This window comes from Sorex fumeus, unplaced genomic scaffold (genome assembly GCF_029834395.1).
Source record: "Sorex fumeus unplaced genomic scaffold, SorFum_2.1 ptg000061l, whole genome shotgun sequence".
Taxonomy (NCBI): Eukaryota; Metazoa; Chordata; class Mammalia; order Eulipotyphla; family Soricidae; genus Sorex; species Sorex fumeus.
In genome coordinates, this window is record NW_026606118.1 from 5762320 (window position 1) to 5781551 (window position 19232).

Sequence of the window (19232 nt, forward strand, 5' to 3'; positions counted from 1 at the left end):
TCTGTGACCCCATTCTGTGTGCAAGTGACAGAGAGCGTCCAAAGGCAGGAGTAGGCAGTCTGCTTCTCTCTCAGCCTCTTCCCTCCGGCGCCCTTTGCGCTGTCAGACCCCTGGAGAAGGAAGTGGAGCATCTCTCGAGCGAGAGGCACTGCAGGGGCTATGGAGACAGTTGAGGGCTGCAGCACAGGACCCCACTCTGGCACTGCACGGCCCCGAGCACTGCAGGGTATGCCCCCCAAACAAAACTTCCAAGAAAAAAGTCAAAAATATGGTAGCATCAAGTCATGACGTATTTTATGGATTACACTAAGTCAGGTTTACACAGTCAGTTCTACTGTCAGATTTAGCTATACTAAGTCAAGGCAGGCTTTTAGTGTGGTTTGTGGGCCACTCCTGGCAGTGCTGGAGGTCACAGGCGATGCCAGGTCTCCACCCAGGGTCATGGCTGCAAGTATGGGCTAGGCAGGAGCCTTGGCATAATCTCTCCAGCATGCTTCGCTGGTGTTTGGTCACACTCGGCAGTGCTCAGGGCTTACCCCTGCCCGGCACTCTGGAATCACTCCTAGCAGTGCTCGGGGGCCATATCTGTAGGCTGCAGGCAAGGCAAGTACCTCACCTGCTCTACTGTCTCTCCATATATTGTTTTTTTTTTTATTTAGATCTTTATTAGTGAAACACTATGAGGTACAGTACCAGGTTTTAAGTATCAGGAGGTTTACTCCATGGCTTGGAGACCAGCCGCACACGCTGGGGGAAAAGGCAGCTCAGATAGAGAAGGGAGCACCAAGTAAAGGGTGTTGGGAGGATCCTCCCAGGATGGGAGAAGCATGCTGAAAGTAGACTATGGACCGAACAGGATTGCCATCCATTGCCTCTTTTGCAAACCATACATTGTTAACCAAACAATCTGTTGTTCTTTCTGAACTCGGTCCGGTTAGGAAAAAATAAATACCCCAAACAGACTATATCCCTACTTCAAAATAACATTTCACTCAGTAGAGCCTAGCCAGGCATTGTTCGCATCTGGAAAGAATGGAGACAAACTTTAAAAAAGACAAAACATTTAATAGGTATTTTCACAACATCTGTATACGTGGTCACACTTCAAACATGGAGGGTGTTTATTCATTGCGAGTCGCCCAATAAATAACACTGGCGCCTTCTGTCCCGGTGGTGCTGCTCCCACAACACAGCAGACAAGCATGTCACGCGGCTTAGACACGGCTGGAGAGTTTTATTGTCTTCCCAAACATTTACAGGCACTGTCTGCACACGTGCATTTACCAGAACCATGGAAAACAAAATAGGGCAAGAAGATGAGGCTGTCAAAGGGAATATATGAGTGCGGTCGCCGAGGCGGGTGCACATTATTGAAGTGGTTGAAATGCTCGGCAGCGAAGTGTTGCCTGTAGAGAAGGCGATGCCCCGCAGGTGGGTCAGGGATGGCAGTGCAAAGGCCCAGGGATCGGGAATGGCAGTGCAAAGGCCCGTACCACACTCAGCTCAGAGTCCTGGCCATGCCCACTGCCATGGCAGCCCTCAGAAATCTACCCATAGCCAAGCAGTGACTGGGAAAAAAAATAAGGCAATGCTAGTGGTTCTCTTTATATCCGGAACCTCACATATCTCCAATCACATCACTGATCAAACACGCACTGCTGTCTTTGCTCAGTCCTGCCCCTCGCCACGGTGCACGAACACTGTTGAATTCTTGAGCACTCCCATGCGACACATGACAATTGTGACTGAAATTCAGTTCTCTGGACATGACCCAGCTGGGCCAAAGACAATGACCATCACTGCCCGCGATGCCAGCCACGGGCATGGTGTCCCTCTGCCCCAGATCTCTGGACCTGTGGGTACAAATACTGGCCTCCAGATCCACTTCCTTTTATGGGAGAAAAAGAGGGGTGTGTGTGTGTGTGTGTGTGTGTGTGTGTGTGCACGTGTGCGTGTGTGAACCGTGGACCCAGGAATCTTCAATTCCATGCCCCTTGCCTCCCCCATGATCAATGTGGTTTGCTGTGCTCCTCCCTGAACCCGTGGGAAGCTGCTGTTCTTGATCTTGGTGCCTGTTAAAAATAACATTGGGTCCTCATGCATGACAGGTGTCTTCATCAGCGAAGGCCAGAAAAGTCGTTTAGAAATGGGGGGGTGGGACAGCGGAGTGAGCACACCGCCCCCCCGTGCCCAGGACCCGTTCCACACCATGCTAACAAATAACTTTTCTTTAAAATCCGGTTTTCAGACTGGACAGCAACCAGGGCTTGACTGGGGCTGGAGTCTCAGATTCACAGTCGGGGATGGTGAGAAATGGCCCCGGGGACAGTTAGCATCATTCCCAGGGCATCTGTCACACCAGGGGCGACAGAGTCACTGCTGTGTGACCCGGCGCAGGAAACACTCCACACAGGGCATGTGACTCGTCACAACTGTGCCAGTGCAAGCATGCAACCTTCCCCTAGTGCTCAGATCGTGAGAGCATGTTCAACAGCTTAGCGATGTCTTTGTACAGGATCAAGTAGGCAAGAAGACGTGTGGGAAACACCTAGGAAATATACAGGCGAAAAGCAAACCACACACACACACACACACACACACACACACACACACACACACGCAGTCTGGCGGGTCCTAATTGGTGGAGTCACGGGGTAGCTCCCCTCCGGGGAGAGAGCCAAGTGCAAATATTCTTCTTGTCCCAATAAGGAGCCCAACAGTGGTGCCAGCGTGAGGTTTCACATTTGGTGCTTTTTTCTTTTGGAAGGGGGGCACATCAGCAATGTTCAGGGGTCGTTCCTGGCTCTGCACTCAGGAATTACCCCTGGTAGTGCTTGGGGGACCCAGACGGGGTGCTGGGGTTCCAACTAACACGTAGCGCCCTCTGTATTATAGCTCTGGCTTCATGCGTTGTGCTTTTACAGGGTTTGGAAGAGAAGGGAAGAATGGGTCCATGAGGGGTAGCTGAGGAGGGAGCAGACTGCCTAAAAAAGCTGGTTCAGGAAGACCCAGACTCGGGCTCCGAGGAACCCGTGGGTTATAAGCTCTAAGACCCGGCTCGGACACCTCTACTCAGCGGCAGGTCAGGGCGAGTGAACGCCAGATGCTCAGAACAGCGTGTGCAGTGCCCGAGGGACTCACTCCTGATCAGGTACATCCAGGCAAGGGCTCGGGGGCACAGTCACTGGCTAACCTCCGTGTCCCCCGGGGAGGACCAGCAGGTACAGCGCTAGCTGGTCCCCTACCTGTGAGTACAGCCCCGACTCTCAGCAGCCGCCTGCAGGTGGGCCGCCAAATGCCCTTCCAAATCTGTACACCAGTGAAACAGACGCAAAAAGCTACAACGCACGCACGCGCGCGCACACACACACACACACACACACACACACACACCATCAAACAGCCTTTTAAAAGCCAACAGGAGACAAGATCTTGGGTCTTCCTTGTCAGCTCAGAACCCCTGGCCTGCAACCAGTCCACACGCACTGAGTCCCAGCCCGGGGGTCCTGCCCCAGGGGGAGCTTTAAAATGCACAAGTCTGGGCACAGCGTGCTGGATCTGGTTGGATCTGGCTGGATCTAGTGGTCGGACATTCATCTCCGGTGAGCGGGACACAGCTGTGGTGACAAGGTGCCGTCAGCGTCCACCAGGCAGACATGTCTTTGGATGAGGGGAGGCCAGGCGCCCCGGGGCCCGCGGGACGCTCGTCTCTGTCATGTCTCCGTCAGCGGGTCAAAGGCCTGCAGCACTGTCCTCCGGTCCTCGTCGCTGACCGTCTCCCGGGGCCACTCAGTGTCGGCGGGGCCTGTGTCCTGCAGCGGGGCCGCCAGTGCCGTCGGCTGGCTCCCCGTGCCCTCGGACTCAAAGTCCCCCGGGAGGCGAGGCTGCTGGAGAAGGTTCCAGAAGGGATCCTGATGCGGGCCAGGCACGGAGGCTGCCCCTGACGCCCTCTCCGGGGAACTGTCAAGTGTGGGGCCGGGGGTCCCGTTGCCATGGGAGAGCATGCCAAGGAGCTCTGGGCTGCTCTGCAGGGCCTGCAGGTGGAAGGCGGCGGGGGCCGACTTCTTCCTCCTGGGGGGCACGGGGGGCGGAGCGTCCAGAGGGACCCGCTCTGGCCTCCTCTCCGGCCTTCTCTCCGACCCTTTCCCAGGCTGCAGTGTCCTTGGCTTGGGGATGGGCGGGGCGGCAGCCGTGGGGAGCGAGTCGAGGCTGGTCTCCGGGGGCCCGACGGTGAACCGGACAGGCGCTTCTGCGGGGGGCTCCTCGGGTGACGGGGGCTGAGGACAGGCATGACATGGGGGTCAGTGGGAGGCCCGCCGGGACTCACATGGGGGTAGCGGGTCACGGGCACGGCTGGGCTGTCCGACAGGGGCAGGGGGCAGGAAGGAAGTGGCATGGTAGGAACAAGCCCATGGGCCCCGTGGCACCAGAGAGTCCCAGGGGACTCAAGTCGTTTTGGGGGTCACACCAGCCCTGCTCAGGGATGTGTGGCAGGCAAGGAACGAGTTGGCCATGGTCAGAGCAGGCCCCCTACCCCGAGCGCCCCCCACCCTCTGGTGCCAGGCTCGCCCCTTCTTAAACACAAGCCTCTCCGAGCCCCTGGGGGTTGGCACGTCCCCTCCAGGCCCACGGGGGCCTCATGGTCCCTCTGCCACCTGAACCTCTGCTCGGCAGATGCCGCCAACGGGTACCGCAGGGTCCTGGTTCCACTTCGGGACGAACAAACACCACAGGCCCGGGAAAGGCGGCTCTGGGCAGAGAGCCACGGCTTTGGGTTCCCTCTGGGTCCTGACTGGACGAGCAGAGCGCTGGCCTGTCCCTGTCCCTGAAGCTGCCCTTCTCTGCGACTCCCACCAGCGGCATGGGCAAACACGGCCACTTCCGCCACGGGCTTCTACTGTTTTACTTTTTGTTCCTTTTTTTAACTTTTTTAAAAAATTTTGCTTTTTGGGTCACATCCGGCAATTCTCAGGCGTTACTCCTGTCTTTGCACTCAGGAATTACTCTTGGCGGTGCTCAGGGGACCCTATGGGATGCTGGGAATCGAACCCGGGTCAACCGCATACAAGGCAGATGCTCTATCTTCTGCACTATTGCTCCAGCCCCTACTATTTTATTTTTATGAAGCTTTCTTTTCTAACTGGGGGGAGTCTGGGGCCACACCTGGCAGTGTTCAGGGACTCCTCCTGGCTTGGTACTGGGGGGTGCTGCTCACAGTGCTCAGGGGACCAAACCCAGGGACCCCCACACGCGAAGCATGTGCCCAGCCTTGAGCTCCCCTCTGGCACTCCAATGATGGGGGGGGAGGCCCAGAGTGACAGCACAGCAGTGAAGGGGTTTGCCTGCCGTGTGGCGGGCCTGGGTACAATCCCTGGCATCTTTTTTCTTTCCTTTTGGGTCACACCCGGCGATGCACAGGGGCTACTCCTGGCTCTGCACTCAGGAGTTACTCCTGGCGGTGCTCAAGGGACCACATGGGATGCTGGGAGTTGAACCCGGGTCGGCCGCATGCAAGGCAAACACCCTACCCACTGTGCTATCTCTCCAGCTCCCCTGGCATCTCTTGAAGTCCACCAAACTGGGACCCCTGAATGCAGCACCAGGAGTGAGCCCTGAGCACTGCTGGGTGTGGCCCTCAATCCCGCCATCAAACAAAATAGAAGATGAGGTGACATGAGAACAGAGGCAGGGAGGAGACGTCTGCTGGGCTACTGGGTGAGACGGGCGGGTGAACACGACCGGCCGGAACAGGAGCAGAGCCAGCAAGCGAGCAAGGAAGGGAGCATGCGTCACGCTGTCTACAGGACAGGCACAGCCGCTGCCCACAATGGCCAGCCCAGAGATTACCGAGTGTCCCGTGACGAGGACCCCGAGATCACACGGAGGATCCAGCCGTGTCGAGGGGCGCCAGTCTCTGGGCTGCGACTGTCCTGACAAGCTCATGCCTCTGAAGCAGCAAGCAGGGCGGGGGGGCCCGGGAGGGGGCGCAAAAGACGATCTGCAGAGGGAGGGAACGGCGGGCAGCCCGCGTCAGGCCCAGCGAGCGGCTCCGGGCACAGTGCTCTTGGAACTGGGGCGGGGGGTTTTCCGTGCATGGGCCACATGCATCCCGAGATGCCGGGATGCCAGGAGAACGCACGCAGCCCCGCGGCACGGCCCAGCCCACCACCCTGCCCGGTGCCCATTTCCTGAGCCCATTTCTCTGCCAGCAGGAAGCCAAGCAGCGAGCGAAGCCAGGCCGGGGGCCCGAGGCGTGTGTGTGGAGACCCCGGAGCCCACGCCCCGCCCGAGACGCAATTCCCCACCGCGGCGGCCGGCAACGGCTCTTACCTTCCCCGTCCTTCGCAACGTGGGTTTCCTGAGTGCTGGGACTCTGGGTGCCGGCCGGCGGGGCAGCGCCGGGGGTGCCTCCGGCTGGGGGACTGTGGCATTCAGGGCTTCTCCTGGGCACCAGAGACAGATGGAGGACTGTCACTGTCACTGTCCTCCCATTGTTCATCGATTTTCTCGAGCGGGCCCAGTAACGTCTCCATTGTGAGACTTTGTTGTTACTGTGTTTGGCCAGCCCATGCTTAAAGAGCAGCGGTGCGTTTCCGCCCCTCCCAGTCCTCCCAGAAGCCTGTCCTCCCGCCTCAGCTGGGTCTGCGTGTGGCCCCCGACGGGACCGGGGAGACCAGGGGAGTGAGAACCCTGAGACCAGCAGCTGGGCCATGGCTGGGTCGGACCAGGTGCTGCTCTGCCTTCACTAACCGCTCAGACGCTGGCGCTGGCTCTCTCGGGTTTCTCAAATGAAACAATTTGCTCAGGGGGGCGGGAGGGAGGCCACTAGCCTTGCACACAGCTGACCCGGGTTCATCCCCGGCACCCCGAGCCCTTCCAGGAGGGATCCCCACGTGCAGAGCCAGGACTAAGCCCTGAGCACTGCTGGGAGGGTTCCTCCACACACAGAAAAGAAAAAGTTATTTACTTCACTAAAAAAAAAAACAAAACAAACAAAAAAAAAACTCGAGCAACGCACGTGCCAAAAAAAATTGAAAAAAGATAGTTTTACTGAGGTATATCCACACACTCTAAAATCTTTTAAGGTACAATTTAATGACTGTGCTTTTTAAAAATTGTTTTTGGTGTTTTTGTTTGTTTGCTTTTTGGGGGGAGCTCAGGGCTTACTCCTGGGTCTGTGCTCAGGGCTTACTCCCGGGGGGCTCAGGGGCCCTCTGGGGTTCTGGGCATTAATCCAGGTCATCCCCACACAACGCGAGTGTCCTGCCCCTGGTCTCTCCGAGCGCAATCTGGTGGTTGCTACGAGTCCATCTCATTCCACAGCACTCAGCCCCTCGGCCCGGGGGTAGCCCCCTCGCACCCCCTCTGCAGCCCCTGTGGCTCTAAGACTCCCCCTCCAGCTCTGCATTCGGGGCGCTTCCTGGCCAAGTGGAATCAGCCCCACAGGGTCTGCAAGGTTTACTCTTCCGCTGTGGAAGATTCACTCCCACTCGACCCCAGCAATGGTGAGAGGCTTCGCAGCTGAAGCACACCTCAGGGAACGCACACCCCTATCATCCACTCACCCCCCCCCCCCACACACACAGACACACACACTGCACCTGTCATCCATTTAACGCATACACACACTACACCTGTCATCCATTTAACACACACACACACACTGCACCTGTTATCCACTCACCACACACTCACACACACTGTATCTGTCATTAATTCGTACACACACACAACACACTGCATCTGCCATCCATTCACCTCTCTCTCACACACACACCACACACATACACAGTATCACAGTATCACTATCCCATTCACCACACCCAGACACACAGACACACACACATGCACACACAATCAGCATGCTTCACACCCAGTAGCAACTCTGGCATCGGGCACACAGGTTCCTGGCCAGAAGAAAGGCTCTCGGCGCTCTCAGGGGAGATTGGTCGCAGCCGGGACTGAGCACTTCTGTGGCCCCAGAGTGAGCAAGGGCGGGGCGTTCCCTAGCACCCATGTCCTTTCCTCAGCCCCTCCCTTAACGCTGCCCGTCGCCCGGGGATCAGCTTTACGCCCTCACTGGACCGTAAAGGGAAGAAGGGGCGGGAAGGACACAGGGAGTTCAGGGATCAGGACGCGTGAATCGGACCCGAAGACGCTCCAGGCTGTTCCCCTGGCGACTGCGCCCAGAGACCCCAATGCTCCTCCTCTCTTCACCCCTCTCCAGCAGGCCGGGGCCCGGGGACACACCCACCTCCTCTGGCCTCCAGGAGACAGCGGATGGCCACCTCGGCCTCCTCGGCGTTGGTGGTCCTGATCTGCTTGACGTTGTAAGGCTTGCTGATGCCGGCCCTGGCTTTGGGCTTGGGGCCGAGGGGAGAGCAGAGTGACTCAGCCTGCGGGGTTTGCGCCCGCCCTCCCTCCAGGGACCCCTCCCCTCCCAAACACAAACCCCACCCCCAGGCCTTGGAGGTGCCAGACACCCCCCCTCAGTGACTGCAAAGAGCCAGGAAGCGAATCACCTCCTGCCTTTAACCCCGACCTCTGGGTGGTCTTAGTGAACCCACACACACCCCCAGTGCCCCGACTCCTGCTGGGGACAGCTGGGACTCTGGCCCTGAGTCCTCCTGCCTTCTGGCCCCGGGCTGCTTCTCATTTCACCCCAAGCCTGTCCCAGGACCCCAGGTCCCTGCAACCCAGCCCCTCCCCACATTTCTGCCAGACCAGAACAAAACATGGTTCCGTCAAGGCCACGGACTGGAAGCTTTCCAGTTCTATTTCCCTGCAGCCAAGGGGGTGTGTGAGAAAAGCAGGTGTCAGGGAAACAGCAGCTGCCCCCTGGGGTCTTCATCCCCAGTTAACGCTTTCACCCCGGCAACCTGGAGGACCCCTCCAAACCCCACTGACCAGGTCCTCGGCACCCCCTTCCTTCAACCTCGCTGCCTTCCCGGAACCCCCAGTGCTAAAGGCTGCACACCCGGGGTCTAGTCCTGTGACCCCCACCTCTGTCCCGTTTATGCGACTTTCCCCAAGGCCTCCTTGGAAGATCCCGGAGTCCCAGAGGCGTGGCCCCTGCTGCTACTGAGGCCCGAGAGAGGGGCCCGAGGGAAGCGCCAGGGAGTGAAGAGGTCGCCGGGCGCCAGCGCGGCTCCAGATTGAGGAACCGTTCCCACGTTCACTGCACGGGACACCTCGGAACTCACCGCCTGCTGAGGCGCTCCGGGCAGCAGCCTGGCCGTCTGCAAGATGGAATACTGCCCCTGCGTGCCCGACGAGATGGACGCGTCCGAGGCGGACTTCTTCACGAAGCCAGCTGCAAACACCAACAGAGCGGGCGCTCACTTGGGGCAGGGCCGGGGGGACAGGGCGGGGGCTGGCGAGTCTCTCAGAACACGGCCCCCTGAGCAGAGCCTCGGCAAGTGCCCTGCAGTGGGTGAGGCCGGGGGCACGCAACCTGAGGGAAGAATTCGGGGATGGGGGTGGCCTGAGGGGGTGGGGCACGCGCCTTGCACAAGTGAGGCCCTGAATCCAATCCCTATCAGAGCACAGTCCCCCCTGTACAGTCATATATATAGTTACACACAACAGGACTACATTTTTTTTTTTAAATTGTGTGTCTCTGGGCTGGAGCCATAGCACAGTGGGTAGGGCGTTTGCCTTGCATGCGGCCGACCTGGGTTCGATTCCCAGCACCCCATATGGTCCCCTGAGCACCGCCAGGAGTAATTCCTGAGTGCAGAGCCAGGAGTAACCCCTGTGCAATGCCGGGTGTGACCCAAAAAGCAAAAAAAAAAAAAAATTGTGCGTCTCTGTGTGCATCTGTGTCTGTGAGTCTGTGCATGCAAAATTCTTTTCTATCCAGGGAAACTGACTGGACTGAATTCCTCGTGACGTCATCCACGAGCCAGATTTTAGAGTACTTTATGACACAGCACAAACGGCCCAGCCAAAATGGATTCCAATTTTGTAAGCACACACGTGAGAACCGGGCAGATAGACCTCCACGCACACAGGAGGGAAGAGCCGGTTAACATCATCTCTGGGCGGAGAAAATAATAAACTCATTTCTTGAAGTATTGTTTTTGGGGTCTGGGGCCACACCCAGGGGTGCTCAGGCATGACCCCTGGCTCGGGGCCACTCCTGGCAATGCTGGGGGATCTGTGAGGTGCCGGGGATGGAACCAGGGTCGGCCGCATGCAAGGTGAGAGCTACCTGCTGTGCTATCTCTCTGGCCTTCCTCCTCGTTTTCTTGAATGTTATTCTTTATACGGACCTATTTTTGTACATTTCCCAAGATCATCTCTAAGTTTCAATGTTTTTGCTTGCTCGTTGGGGGGGGGGCACACCTGGCAGTGCTCAAGGGCTACTCCCAGCTCAGTGCTCAGGGAATTTGCCATGCTGGGGTTCAAACCGGGGCCTCTGGTAGGTCTTCTCAGCTCCTGAAGCTATCTTCTCAAACACATAAACTTTTTTTCCTGATTTATATTTTATCTTTTGAATGAGAAGTTTGCTCGGAGAGGCCCCTCCCCGGCTGGTCCTGGCACTGACCCCGGCAGCTGTGACTCGGTGAGTCACAGGGTCAGGATGCTCGACCCTTGGTGTGCGGGGAGAGGAGGAGCAGGAAAGGGGACCCCGGGTCAGCTGCATGGACAGAGGGCTGGGCCTCGGGGCCGCGGGAGTCTCCTCCTCCCGAGGAGGAGCAGAGAAGGTTCTGCAAGGTGCTCGAGGGGTCCGGGAGGGGCTGCAACTGTGCCCGCACTCTCCAGCCTCTGGCAGCTGTGTCCAGTCCAGAAGGAAGATAGCAAGTGGGGGGGGGGGGGACAAAGGAGTCGTCCCGGGATGTGGGGCTCTGTGTCCTTGTGGGCTTCAGATGGGGGGAGGGGGAAGCCACCAGGTCTGGAGGAAGGGGACCGGGAGAGGGTGGGCTGCGAGAGGGTGGACACAGAGGCCATGGATGGGAGGAGGTGAACCAGGAGTCGGTGAGTGAGGGTGGCGGGCTGGGGAGAGTGGACCGGAGATGGCGGATGGGAGGAGATTAACTGTGTGCAGCACATGGGTGGCAGAAAGAAGTGGACCTCAGACAGTGGACAGGAAGAGGTGGACACGGGCAGTGGACGGGAGGAGGTGGACAGGCAGGCAGCGGACAGGAAGAGGTGGACTTCAGGCAGTGCAAAGGAAGAAGTGGACAGGCAGGCAGTGGACGTGAGGAGGTGGACTTCAGGCAGTGGACAGGAGGCAGTGGATAGGCAGGCAGTGGATGGGAGGTGACAGCAGGCAGTGGACGTGAGGAGGTGGGCTTCAGGCAGTGGACGGGAGCAGGTGGGCAGGAAGCGGTGTGGGGGCAGAGGCTCTCCGGGGAGGTCTGCCATGCCAGGCGGGCCCGGGCGGCTGCAAGCGAGCGAGTCTTACTTGGAGGGGGGGGGTCTCTGCGGTGGGGGAGCTGGCCGGGGCCTGCCAGGGACGGACAGAGACCTACTCGGAGAACGGTGGCGGGGCTCCCCAGATGTTTCCGGTTCCCACTTTAACACCGCCAGGTCTGCGTCATCTGCAGGACACGGTGAAGGCGAGTCAGGCTCAGGGTTGGGGCAGGGCGGGGTCCCCAACGCCTGCTGGGGACAGCTGGTCAGCGCGGGGCCTGGGTGTGGGCTGGACAGAGCTGCCCAGCCTCCTGGGGGCAGGGGGCTCCCTCGGAAAGCAGGGCTGCTCACCCCGACCAGTGCGGAAGATCCTGAGCCTCTGGCACCGAGGGTCTCTAAACCACGGCAGGGACGGGGCGTCCCCACAGTCCCCTCCAGGCCCCGCTGGCCAGCGCTGGCCCCAGACCTGTCCTGCGGCTGCTGGAAGCAGCTCAGAGCACCAGTAGATCCTCCTGGTTTTTCTGTTCTGTTTCCAGGCCACACCTGGCCATGCTCAGCACCACACTCCTGCCGGGGTCTGGGGGTCCACAGACGGTGCCGCGAGTGGACCCAGGGTTCACTGCGTGCCAGGCAAGTGCCAGGATTGCGGCATTCTCTCCCCAGCCCCAACCTCTCTCTCGCCCCACAGAAATAGATCACAGTCGCATTCTGCACCCCAAGGCCTTTGAACACACAGCAGCGCAGCCCGACCCTGACTGCTTGGGCCCAGACTCACTGTCGTTGGAACTGCGCCTCTCGAGCCCACAGTCTGGGAGAGGAGGGTCCCTTTATCCCAGGATCCCGGTGCCCCCAAGGTGGCAATGCCCACTGCAGCCCGGGAGGTTCCTGGAGCTCATACCAGGGGACCCTGCTGGGTTTGCACAGAGGAAGGGCTCCCCTGCAGGCGTGTCCTGTCAGCTGCTGTGTCCCCCCAAGCACTGGGCAGCCACTCCAGGACCTGGCTGCACGTCCGTCACAGGGAGCTTCCGGAAATGCCCATTTGCTGGCCCCGCCCACCCCAACTCCTCTGTCAGTGCTCAGCAATCTCAAAGCTGGAGAAGACCCTCCGGCTCTGGGCAGTCATGAGGGGCAGTGCTGAGGCCCTTCCGATCTGGGGGGCTTCACGCCCCTCTTGGCCACGGGCCTTCCAGGGAACCACCTTTCACTGGGGGTGGGGGCACACTCCGCGGTGCTCAGGGGTCACTCCTGGCTCTGCCACTCACCTGTGGGACCACTCCTTGTGCGGCTCAGGGGACCACAGAAGGACGCTGGGGACCGAACCGGGGTCGGCTGTGGACACGGCAAGTGCCCTACCCACTGCACTACCTCTCCGGCCCCCCCTGGGGAAACAGCTTAGATCACTTTCACCCTTGTCCCCCGTTCTTGGCCCCAGCATCGAAAGAGACTCCCACACCTGCTGGGAACAGTCCCGACCCCCAAAGGGGACCACCGTGGCCAGGAAGGAGTTGCTGGCCACGGCCAAGATGCACCCAAGAATTCTGCAAAGACACATGACTCCATGGTCACCCATGAGCCGGGAGTGGGCGCTGGGGCCCAGCCACAACAGGGAGCAAGGGCCACACTGTCCAGCCGCCCAGTACTGGCAGAAAGTGATGCAAAACCTCATCAATCCCTGTCACACCCTCGGGCGACCGACAAGCCACCAGCGCCTCAGACCCCAGATGCTGAGGTTTCTTCGGGGCGGGGTGGTGGATGCCCCACCCACGAGGGCGGGGAGGGGACCCAGCGAACAGCACACAACTGGCACCCAATACCCCCCAGCCCAGAGCTGCAGCCACTAAGCCCCAGAGCCGGAAGCACCACAGCGCTGCAGAGACTTACAGGGCATGTGCTGCTGTAAAAGCCTCGAACCACCACGGTGGGTGGGCGGGGACCCCCAGGGAAAGCGGCTGGGCCAGGCCTTCCTGGGACAGTGCCCCCTGGAGGCGGGGGACGAGGCGGGGCAGGTGAGCGGGGCGTTACCTTTGTAAGTTGGCTGCGTCGTGGCCAGCGCTGGGGGCCGGCCGCCCAGGGGCGCTTCATCGCCGGGGGCCTGGGGGGGCTCGTCCCTACCTAGCTCCGCATCCAGGGCCGCCGTCGGACCCAGCTCGTCGCCCAGGTCGTCCTCGTCATCCTCGAGAATATCCCCTGGGAGAGGCAGACGAGAAAACGCGTGAGGGCCTCCCCTTCCCGACGATGGTCAGCCTTGGAGCACGGGGACAGCAGCCTGCAGGCGGCACGCCTGGAGGGACGGGACAGGTCCTGAAACCCCACCACCGAGGGACCCAGCTTTGGCCCTCCCTGCTCGGGACCCCCCCCCCCCCCACGCCTGCCCTGGAACAGGGGGCTTCCCTCCGAGGGCTCTGGAACCTTCCCGAACCCCGCCCGCCCGCCTGCTCACCCTCCGACTCGTAGTCCAGGCTCGAGAAGTCGAAGCTCTCCTCCAGCAAGCAGGACCCGGCCGTGGGCGACATCGAGGCCGCGCTTTCCCGCCGCCGGAGCACCTGGGCCTGCAGCCAGTCCTTGGTCTTGGGGCGGATCTTCACAGCTCTGCCTTTCACCTGGAGGCCGGCGGGTCAGCAGCCCCCGTGGCCGGCCCGACCCACCCCCTCACCCTCGTCCCCAGTCCTAGAGGGTCTCTTCATCCCAGAGACCCTGAAGTCGGGAAACTACCCCCAACGACCCTGTCCTAAAGCTGCATGTCCCCAGATGTACAGACTCGTGGGGTTTTCAACTGTGGAGCTGGGCCGCGAGCGGACGGACCAGGGCTGCCCCCACCGGCCGCCCAGAACAGGCTGCGGGGCCTGTAAGTCTTATCTATATTCTTATGGGAATCGTGACGGTCACTTCCGCCTTAGCCACCCGGGACACTTCAACCCATCAACACCGCGGGAGAGAAAGACCAGGCCACGGGCCCGGGGAGCAGAGACAGACTCGCTCTCAGGGATGGGGGTGGCGAGGGGCCAGGGCTTGTGCGCAGCCTGGGCCCAACCCGGGCTCGATTCCTGGCACCACATGGTCCCCTGAGTATCTGCGGGCCGCCCCGGAGGCCATGGGAACTGCCCACTCAGGGCCCAGGCAGCACCACACCCTGGGGGCCTCATGCTGACCCTAACTGGCTGAGCTCACCGCTGGGGTCCCTGAACCTCCCGAGCACTGTTTGGGAGCCCCCCCAAGCCTCTCTGCAAAAGAGGAACTCTCTCCCAAACTCGGAGCACTCGAAACCTCAGTGGAGAGGCAGAAGGCATGGTTTTAGCTCCTAACACCAGGGGGCGCTAGGCAGTGGGGGGCCACTGCTTAGGGCTTCCTGCCCCTGAGTATACTGGCCGCCCTCTGCCCCTCACGCCCAGCCCGGCTCACCTTCATGCCGTCCGCACCCAGGACGCTCAGCGCCGAGTGACTGTCGGCAAATGTCACCAGCATCCGGCCCTGGTTGATCCTGGAAGACCCAGAGTCGGCCTTGGCCGCTGCCCCGAGGGGGATCGCGTTCCCACCCTGGAGGTCCCCGGCCCGAGGGCAGCCCTCACCTGACCAGCACGATGGTGCCGTAGCTGCCCAGGGTCTCCATGAGCTCGGCACGCACGTCCTCCGGGAACTCGTCCTTCTCCTCCGAGCCCGGGGACTGCAGGTCGACCACGACGGTGGCATCCAGGGGCCCCTGGGAGGAGGACACTTCCTGGAGCACCCGGTCACGCGCGCTCTCGTCCACCTCCTGCACCTCCACCTCCACGACGGCCAGCACGGGTCTGCGCGACATGGGGGAGGCGGGTCAGCGAGTCCCCGGACGGGGCCCCCTCCAGCCCCTGATCATCCCGGTACTTCTAAGGGCCAGCACTGCGGTGGGCGTGGAAAGGGGCGGACACTGCGGGTCCCCTCCACCCCCGCCCACCTTGGACAGAGAGCAGCAGAGACAGAGACGGCAGCGGGGGTGAGGGGCTTGCCCTGCACACTGCAGACCCCAGAGGGATCCCTGAACACAAAGCCAGGAGTAAGCCCCGAGCACCGCAGACGTGGGTGATAAACATGATTGCCACTCAACGCCTCTTTTGCCACTCAAGAGGAAAGAGAGAACAAAAGGGAATGTCCTACCACAGAGGCAGGGTGGGGTGGGGGAGATGGGGGGGGTGGGAGGGATACTGGGACCCGTGGTGGTGGAAAATGGGCACTGGTGGAGGGATGGGTGTTTGATCATTGTACAACTGAAACCCAAGCACAAAACTTTGTAAGTCTGCAACTGTACCTCATGGTGTTTCACTAATAAAAATCTAAAAACAAACAAACAAAAAAACTAAACCGGAAGACAACCTCTCATCCTCACCTACCCATCCTCACCTACCGCTGCTAACCCGAGACGCCCTGGGGTGCTGTAAGCAGGGGCCACGCCTGATGCCAGGGGGCCCTAGTCCCCAGCAGCTGAGGCGGGTCAGGTGCTGGCCGCCCCCTCCAGCTGCAGGCAACCAGGCTCTCTGGGCACCGACACCGCTGCCCCCCAGAGTCATCTCATGCCCGGTGGGCCTTAAGGTTCGAGGGGTGAAAACAAGGGGAGAGAGAAATCTGGCGCAGGGCTAAGCGCCAAGGAAGCCCTCTGGCCGAGTTCTCTCTGCAGAAGCCTCCAGGCCCTGAGCATCTTGGGGTAGCCAAGTACACGAGGCAGGAGTCCCCCACACGTGGGGGTACTGGGAACAAAGCTCGCGCCCTGGTCCCGAGCCTGGTTCTAGAACATTCTTGTGATGACAAGGGAGAAAGGACGAGCGTTGAACATGTCAGGGAGGCGGGCCCAGGGCAGTCGGGCAGAGTGGGGCTCCCGGACCCCAGCTCAGAGGGGGGAGCCTTCAGCCGCCTGCCACTCCCTGGCTGCTTCTCTGTGTTCCCACACGGGACGGTCCTGCCTAACTTCACTCGACTCGGTCCCACCAGGCCCAGCCCCGGAACCCCAACTGGCGTGACTTCATCTTCCGGCCGAGGAACGGCCCACAACGCACAGAGCACAGTTCTGCTTCTTTTAATGAAAAACTAAGTCCTCGATGCAATACTCAGACGGCCCCGGTGTCCGGGATCACTAGGTTAGGGGGATTCACCCGTGAGCACCCGGGACGCTCCTGTGTGCATGCAAGACACGGAGGTCACTAACAAGTGAGCCGTTATGTGGCAGGGCCACGAACACACATGTGTCTGGCCACACCCGGTCCCTTCTCCGTCCGTCCCGACCTGGCTCCCTGCATCGGCCTGGATACAGCCCCACCGACTGATTTTTCATGGTGTCCTCCCTTGGACTATCTGGGGGTCCTCGGGGAGCCCTGGCGCCCTGGCAGAGACAAACGCCACTGGCTGTGCTCTGGACCTGTCCCGGCACTGCCACTGAGGACCCGTGGCAGACACAGCACCACTGACCCCCATGCTCGGGACCACGCACAGGCCTGGCCACTCTGGATTGCTTTGGGGCCACATGGGAAGGCTCAGGGCTGCTCCTGGCTCTGCCCTCGGGGGTCTCCATGGCCGGGCTAGGGGCCCCATCTGCGGCGTCTGGACGGAACCTGGGTGGCCGCGTGGCAGGTGCCCCCGTGGCCCACTGCAGCCCCACTGTGGCCCCGAGTCTCCCGGGCGCAGGTCCTACCTGTGGTCGGACGCCTGCAGCTCAGCGCGCCCGTAGTACTTGAGGACGCCGGGGGACCAGGTGTGCTGGACACTGGGGTCAGCATTGAGGTCGCTGTCCAGCAGGTTCAGTTCTGCAGCTGCTCGGCCGCCGCCAGCGAGAGACCCACATGCAAGGCAGACCCGTATCCGTGAGCGCGACCACAGGCCCACACGCCCACCCACACTCCCGCACACTCCTCCACTGTGGCACGGGTTCAAATTAAATTCAATGAGTAAATGTGGGAGGAAAAAGAGGTACTGGGGCAGACCCCAGAATCTCTCCTCCCCCTCCCCCCTACCATCCCCCACTCCCCCAGACCCTCTCCCCCTCCCCCCGGACCATCTCTCCCTCCTCCCCCGAACCCTCTCCCTCTCTCCTGACCATCCCCCCCTCCCCTGGACCCTCCCTCCCTCTGCCCCGCCCCCCACCATCTCTTCCTCCTCCCCTGGATCCTCCCCCCTTCCCCCGGACCCTCTCCCCATCCCCGGACCATCTCTCCTCCTTTCCCTGGGCCTTCTCTCTTCTTCCCTCCTGGACATCTCCCGTTCTTCCCCGGGTCCCACCCCTTTCCTTCCCTGGCAGGGTTGTGGGGTGCCCGGAGCAGGCCTGTTGGTGAATCGGTCCCCAGCGGAGGCCAGAGGGAGCTGGGGACCCCTGGGGTGACTCTGCCCCCTGGCCCCCGCGTACCGGTGCGGTCGGAAGGGAGCCGCTTCCTCCACCACAGCACCCTGTCGGTCCAGGCCGGGGTGCGGCACTTGTCGCTCGTGTCGTAGGCAGCCGAGCCGACGTCATACTTGTAGGTGGGTCCAAAGTTGATGGCGCCTTCGTGAAAGTCTTTAAAAATCTGGAACAAGGACATCCAGGGCTTCAGCGCTCCCGGGGCCTCATGTCACGGGCAAACCCGCACACAAAGGGGGTCTGCAGCCTCAGAGCAGCACTGGATACAGCGGCACAGGGCCAACGCGAGCAGGACTTACCAGGGGCCCCTCTCGGTGCTGAGACTGGGGAAAGACACGGAACAGAGGGGACCCGGGACCCGGGGACACAGGGACAGGCAGGGACCCAGGACCACACTGCCACCAGCTCAACGAGCCATGGAAGCCCAGCAGGGCCTGGCTTTGCCCTCGCCGGCTGCAGCCCTGACGGTTGGTTCCCTCGGGAGACTCGGCACAGGAGGTCTATGCCCAAGGGTGTGACAGCTTCTCCCCCCCACCTCCCCTGCGGCTGGCCACCCCCTGGGGAGAGGGTCCAGTTGGGCAGACACCTTGCCAGGTCCCATCCCAGGCAGCAGCGCAAACCACAGCTCAGCGGGGGCAAACTCCACCCACTTACTCACTGACCCTTCCTGGAAAGCAGGAGCTGACCAGACCCTGGCCTCAGTTTCCCTGCTGGAAGGGGTCTAACATCCAATTGAGGGACAGCCTCAGTCTAGACATGTGCGGGTGTGGGTATCCCTGGATCGCATCAACTTTAGTGCGTCAGCAATGAGGGGTCAGCAATGCCAGATAAAGCAGCTGGAGCAGAATCTTTTTTTGTTTCTTTCTTTTTTTGGACACTACTTCCACTACCCAGCCGTCGCCACACTCCAGGACGCTTTTCGGACCCGCGCAGCCGCTTGCGGCCGTGCGACACATCATAAGACACTAAATACCCATCTTCTGGAATTGTCGTACCATATTTGATAGGGTTCAAATATGGTAACACCTACAAGGGTGATTAGAGGTCACCCCAAAAGCCTCTATCCCTCTCGGAAAGACTGGCAAGCTACCGAGCGTATTCCGCCCGCACGGAAGAGCCTGGCAAGCTATCCGCTGTGTATTCGATATGCCAAAACCAGTAACTACAACTGGTCTCTCTTTTTTTGGTGCGGGGGGAGCACTCCTGGCTGTGCTCAGGGCTGACTCCAGCTCTGTGCTCAGGATCTCTCCTGGCTGTGCGCAAGGATCACTTCTGCCTCTGTGCTCAGGGCTCACTCCCGGCTCTGTGCTCAGCGCGCTCACTCCTGGCTCTGTGCTCAGGGATGATTCCTGGCTCTGTGCTCAGGAATTACTCCTGGCTCTGTGCTCAGAGATCACTCCTGGCTCTGTGCTCAGGGATTACTCCTGGCTCTATGCTCAGGGCTCACTCCCAGTTCTGTGCTCAGAGCTCACTCCTGGCTCTGTGCTCAGCGCTCACTCCTGGCTCTGTGCTCAGGGATGAC

The 19232-nt window shown here is 60.6% G+C and overlaps 1 protein-coding gene across 1 annotated transcript in view; it reads right to left on the reverse strand.

Annotated features, from left to right (window-relative positions):
- Nucleotides 1-1044: 1044 nt before the first annotated feature.
- Nucleotides 1045-19232, reverse strand: part of SYNJ2 (synaptojanin 2) — an 82977-nt gene continuing 64789 nt past the window's right edge. Inside the window, exons 17-27 of the mRNA XM_056125921.1 lie at nt 17720-17876; nt 17012-17129; nt 14925-15143; nt 14758-14836; nt 13799-13958; nt 13381-13545; nt 11412-11546; nt 9204-9316; nt 8255-8363; nt 6331-6443; nt 1045-4277 (exon numbers count right to left, since the gene is read on the reverse strand). Of these exons, the coding sequence (XP_055981896.1) occupies nt 3714-4277; nt 6331-6443; nt 8255-8363; nt 9204-9316; nt 11412-11546; nt 13381-13545; nt 13799-13958; nt 14758-14836; nt 14925-15143; nt 17012-17129; nt 17720-17876 (1932 nt within the window). The 3' untranslated portion in view covers nt 1045-3713. The remainder of the gene's footprint in view (nt 4278-6330; nt 6444-8254; nt 8364-9203; nt 9317-11411; nt 11547-13380; nt 13546-13798; nt 13959-14757; nt 14837-14924; nt 15144-17011; nt 17130-17719; nt 17877-19232) is intronic.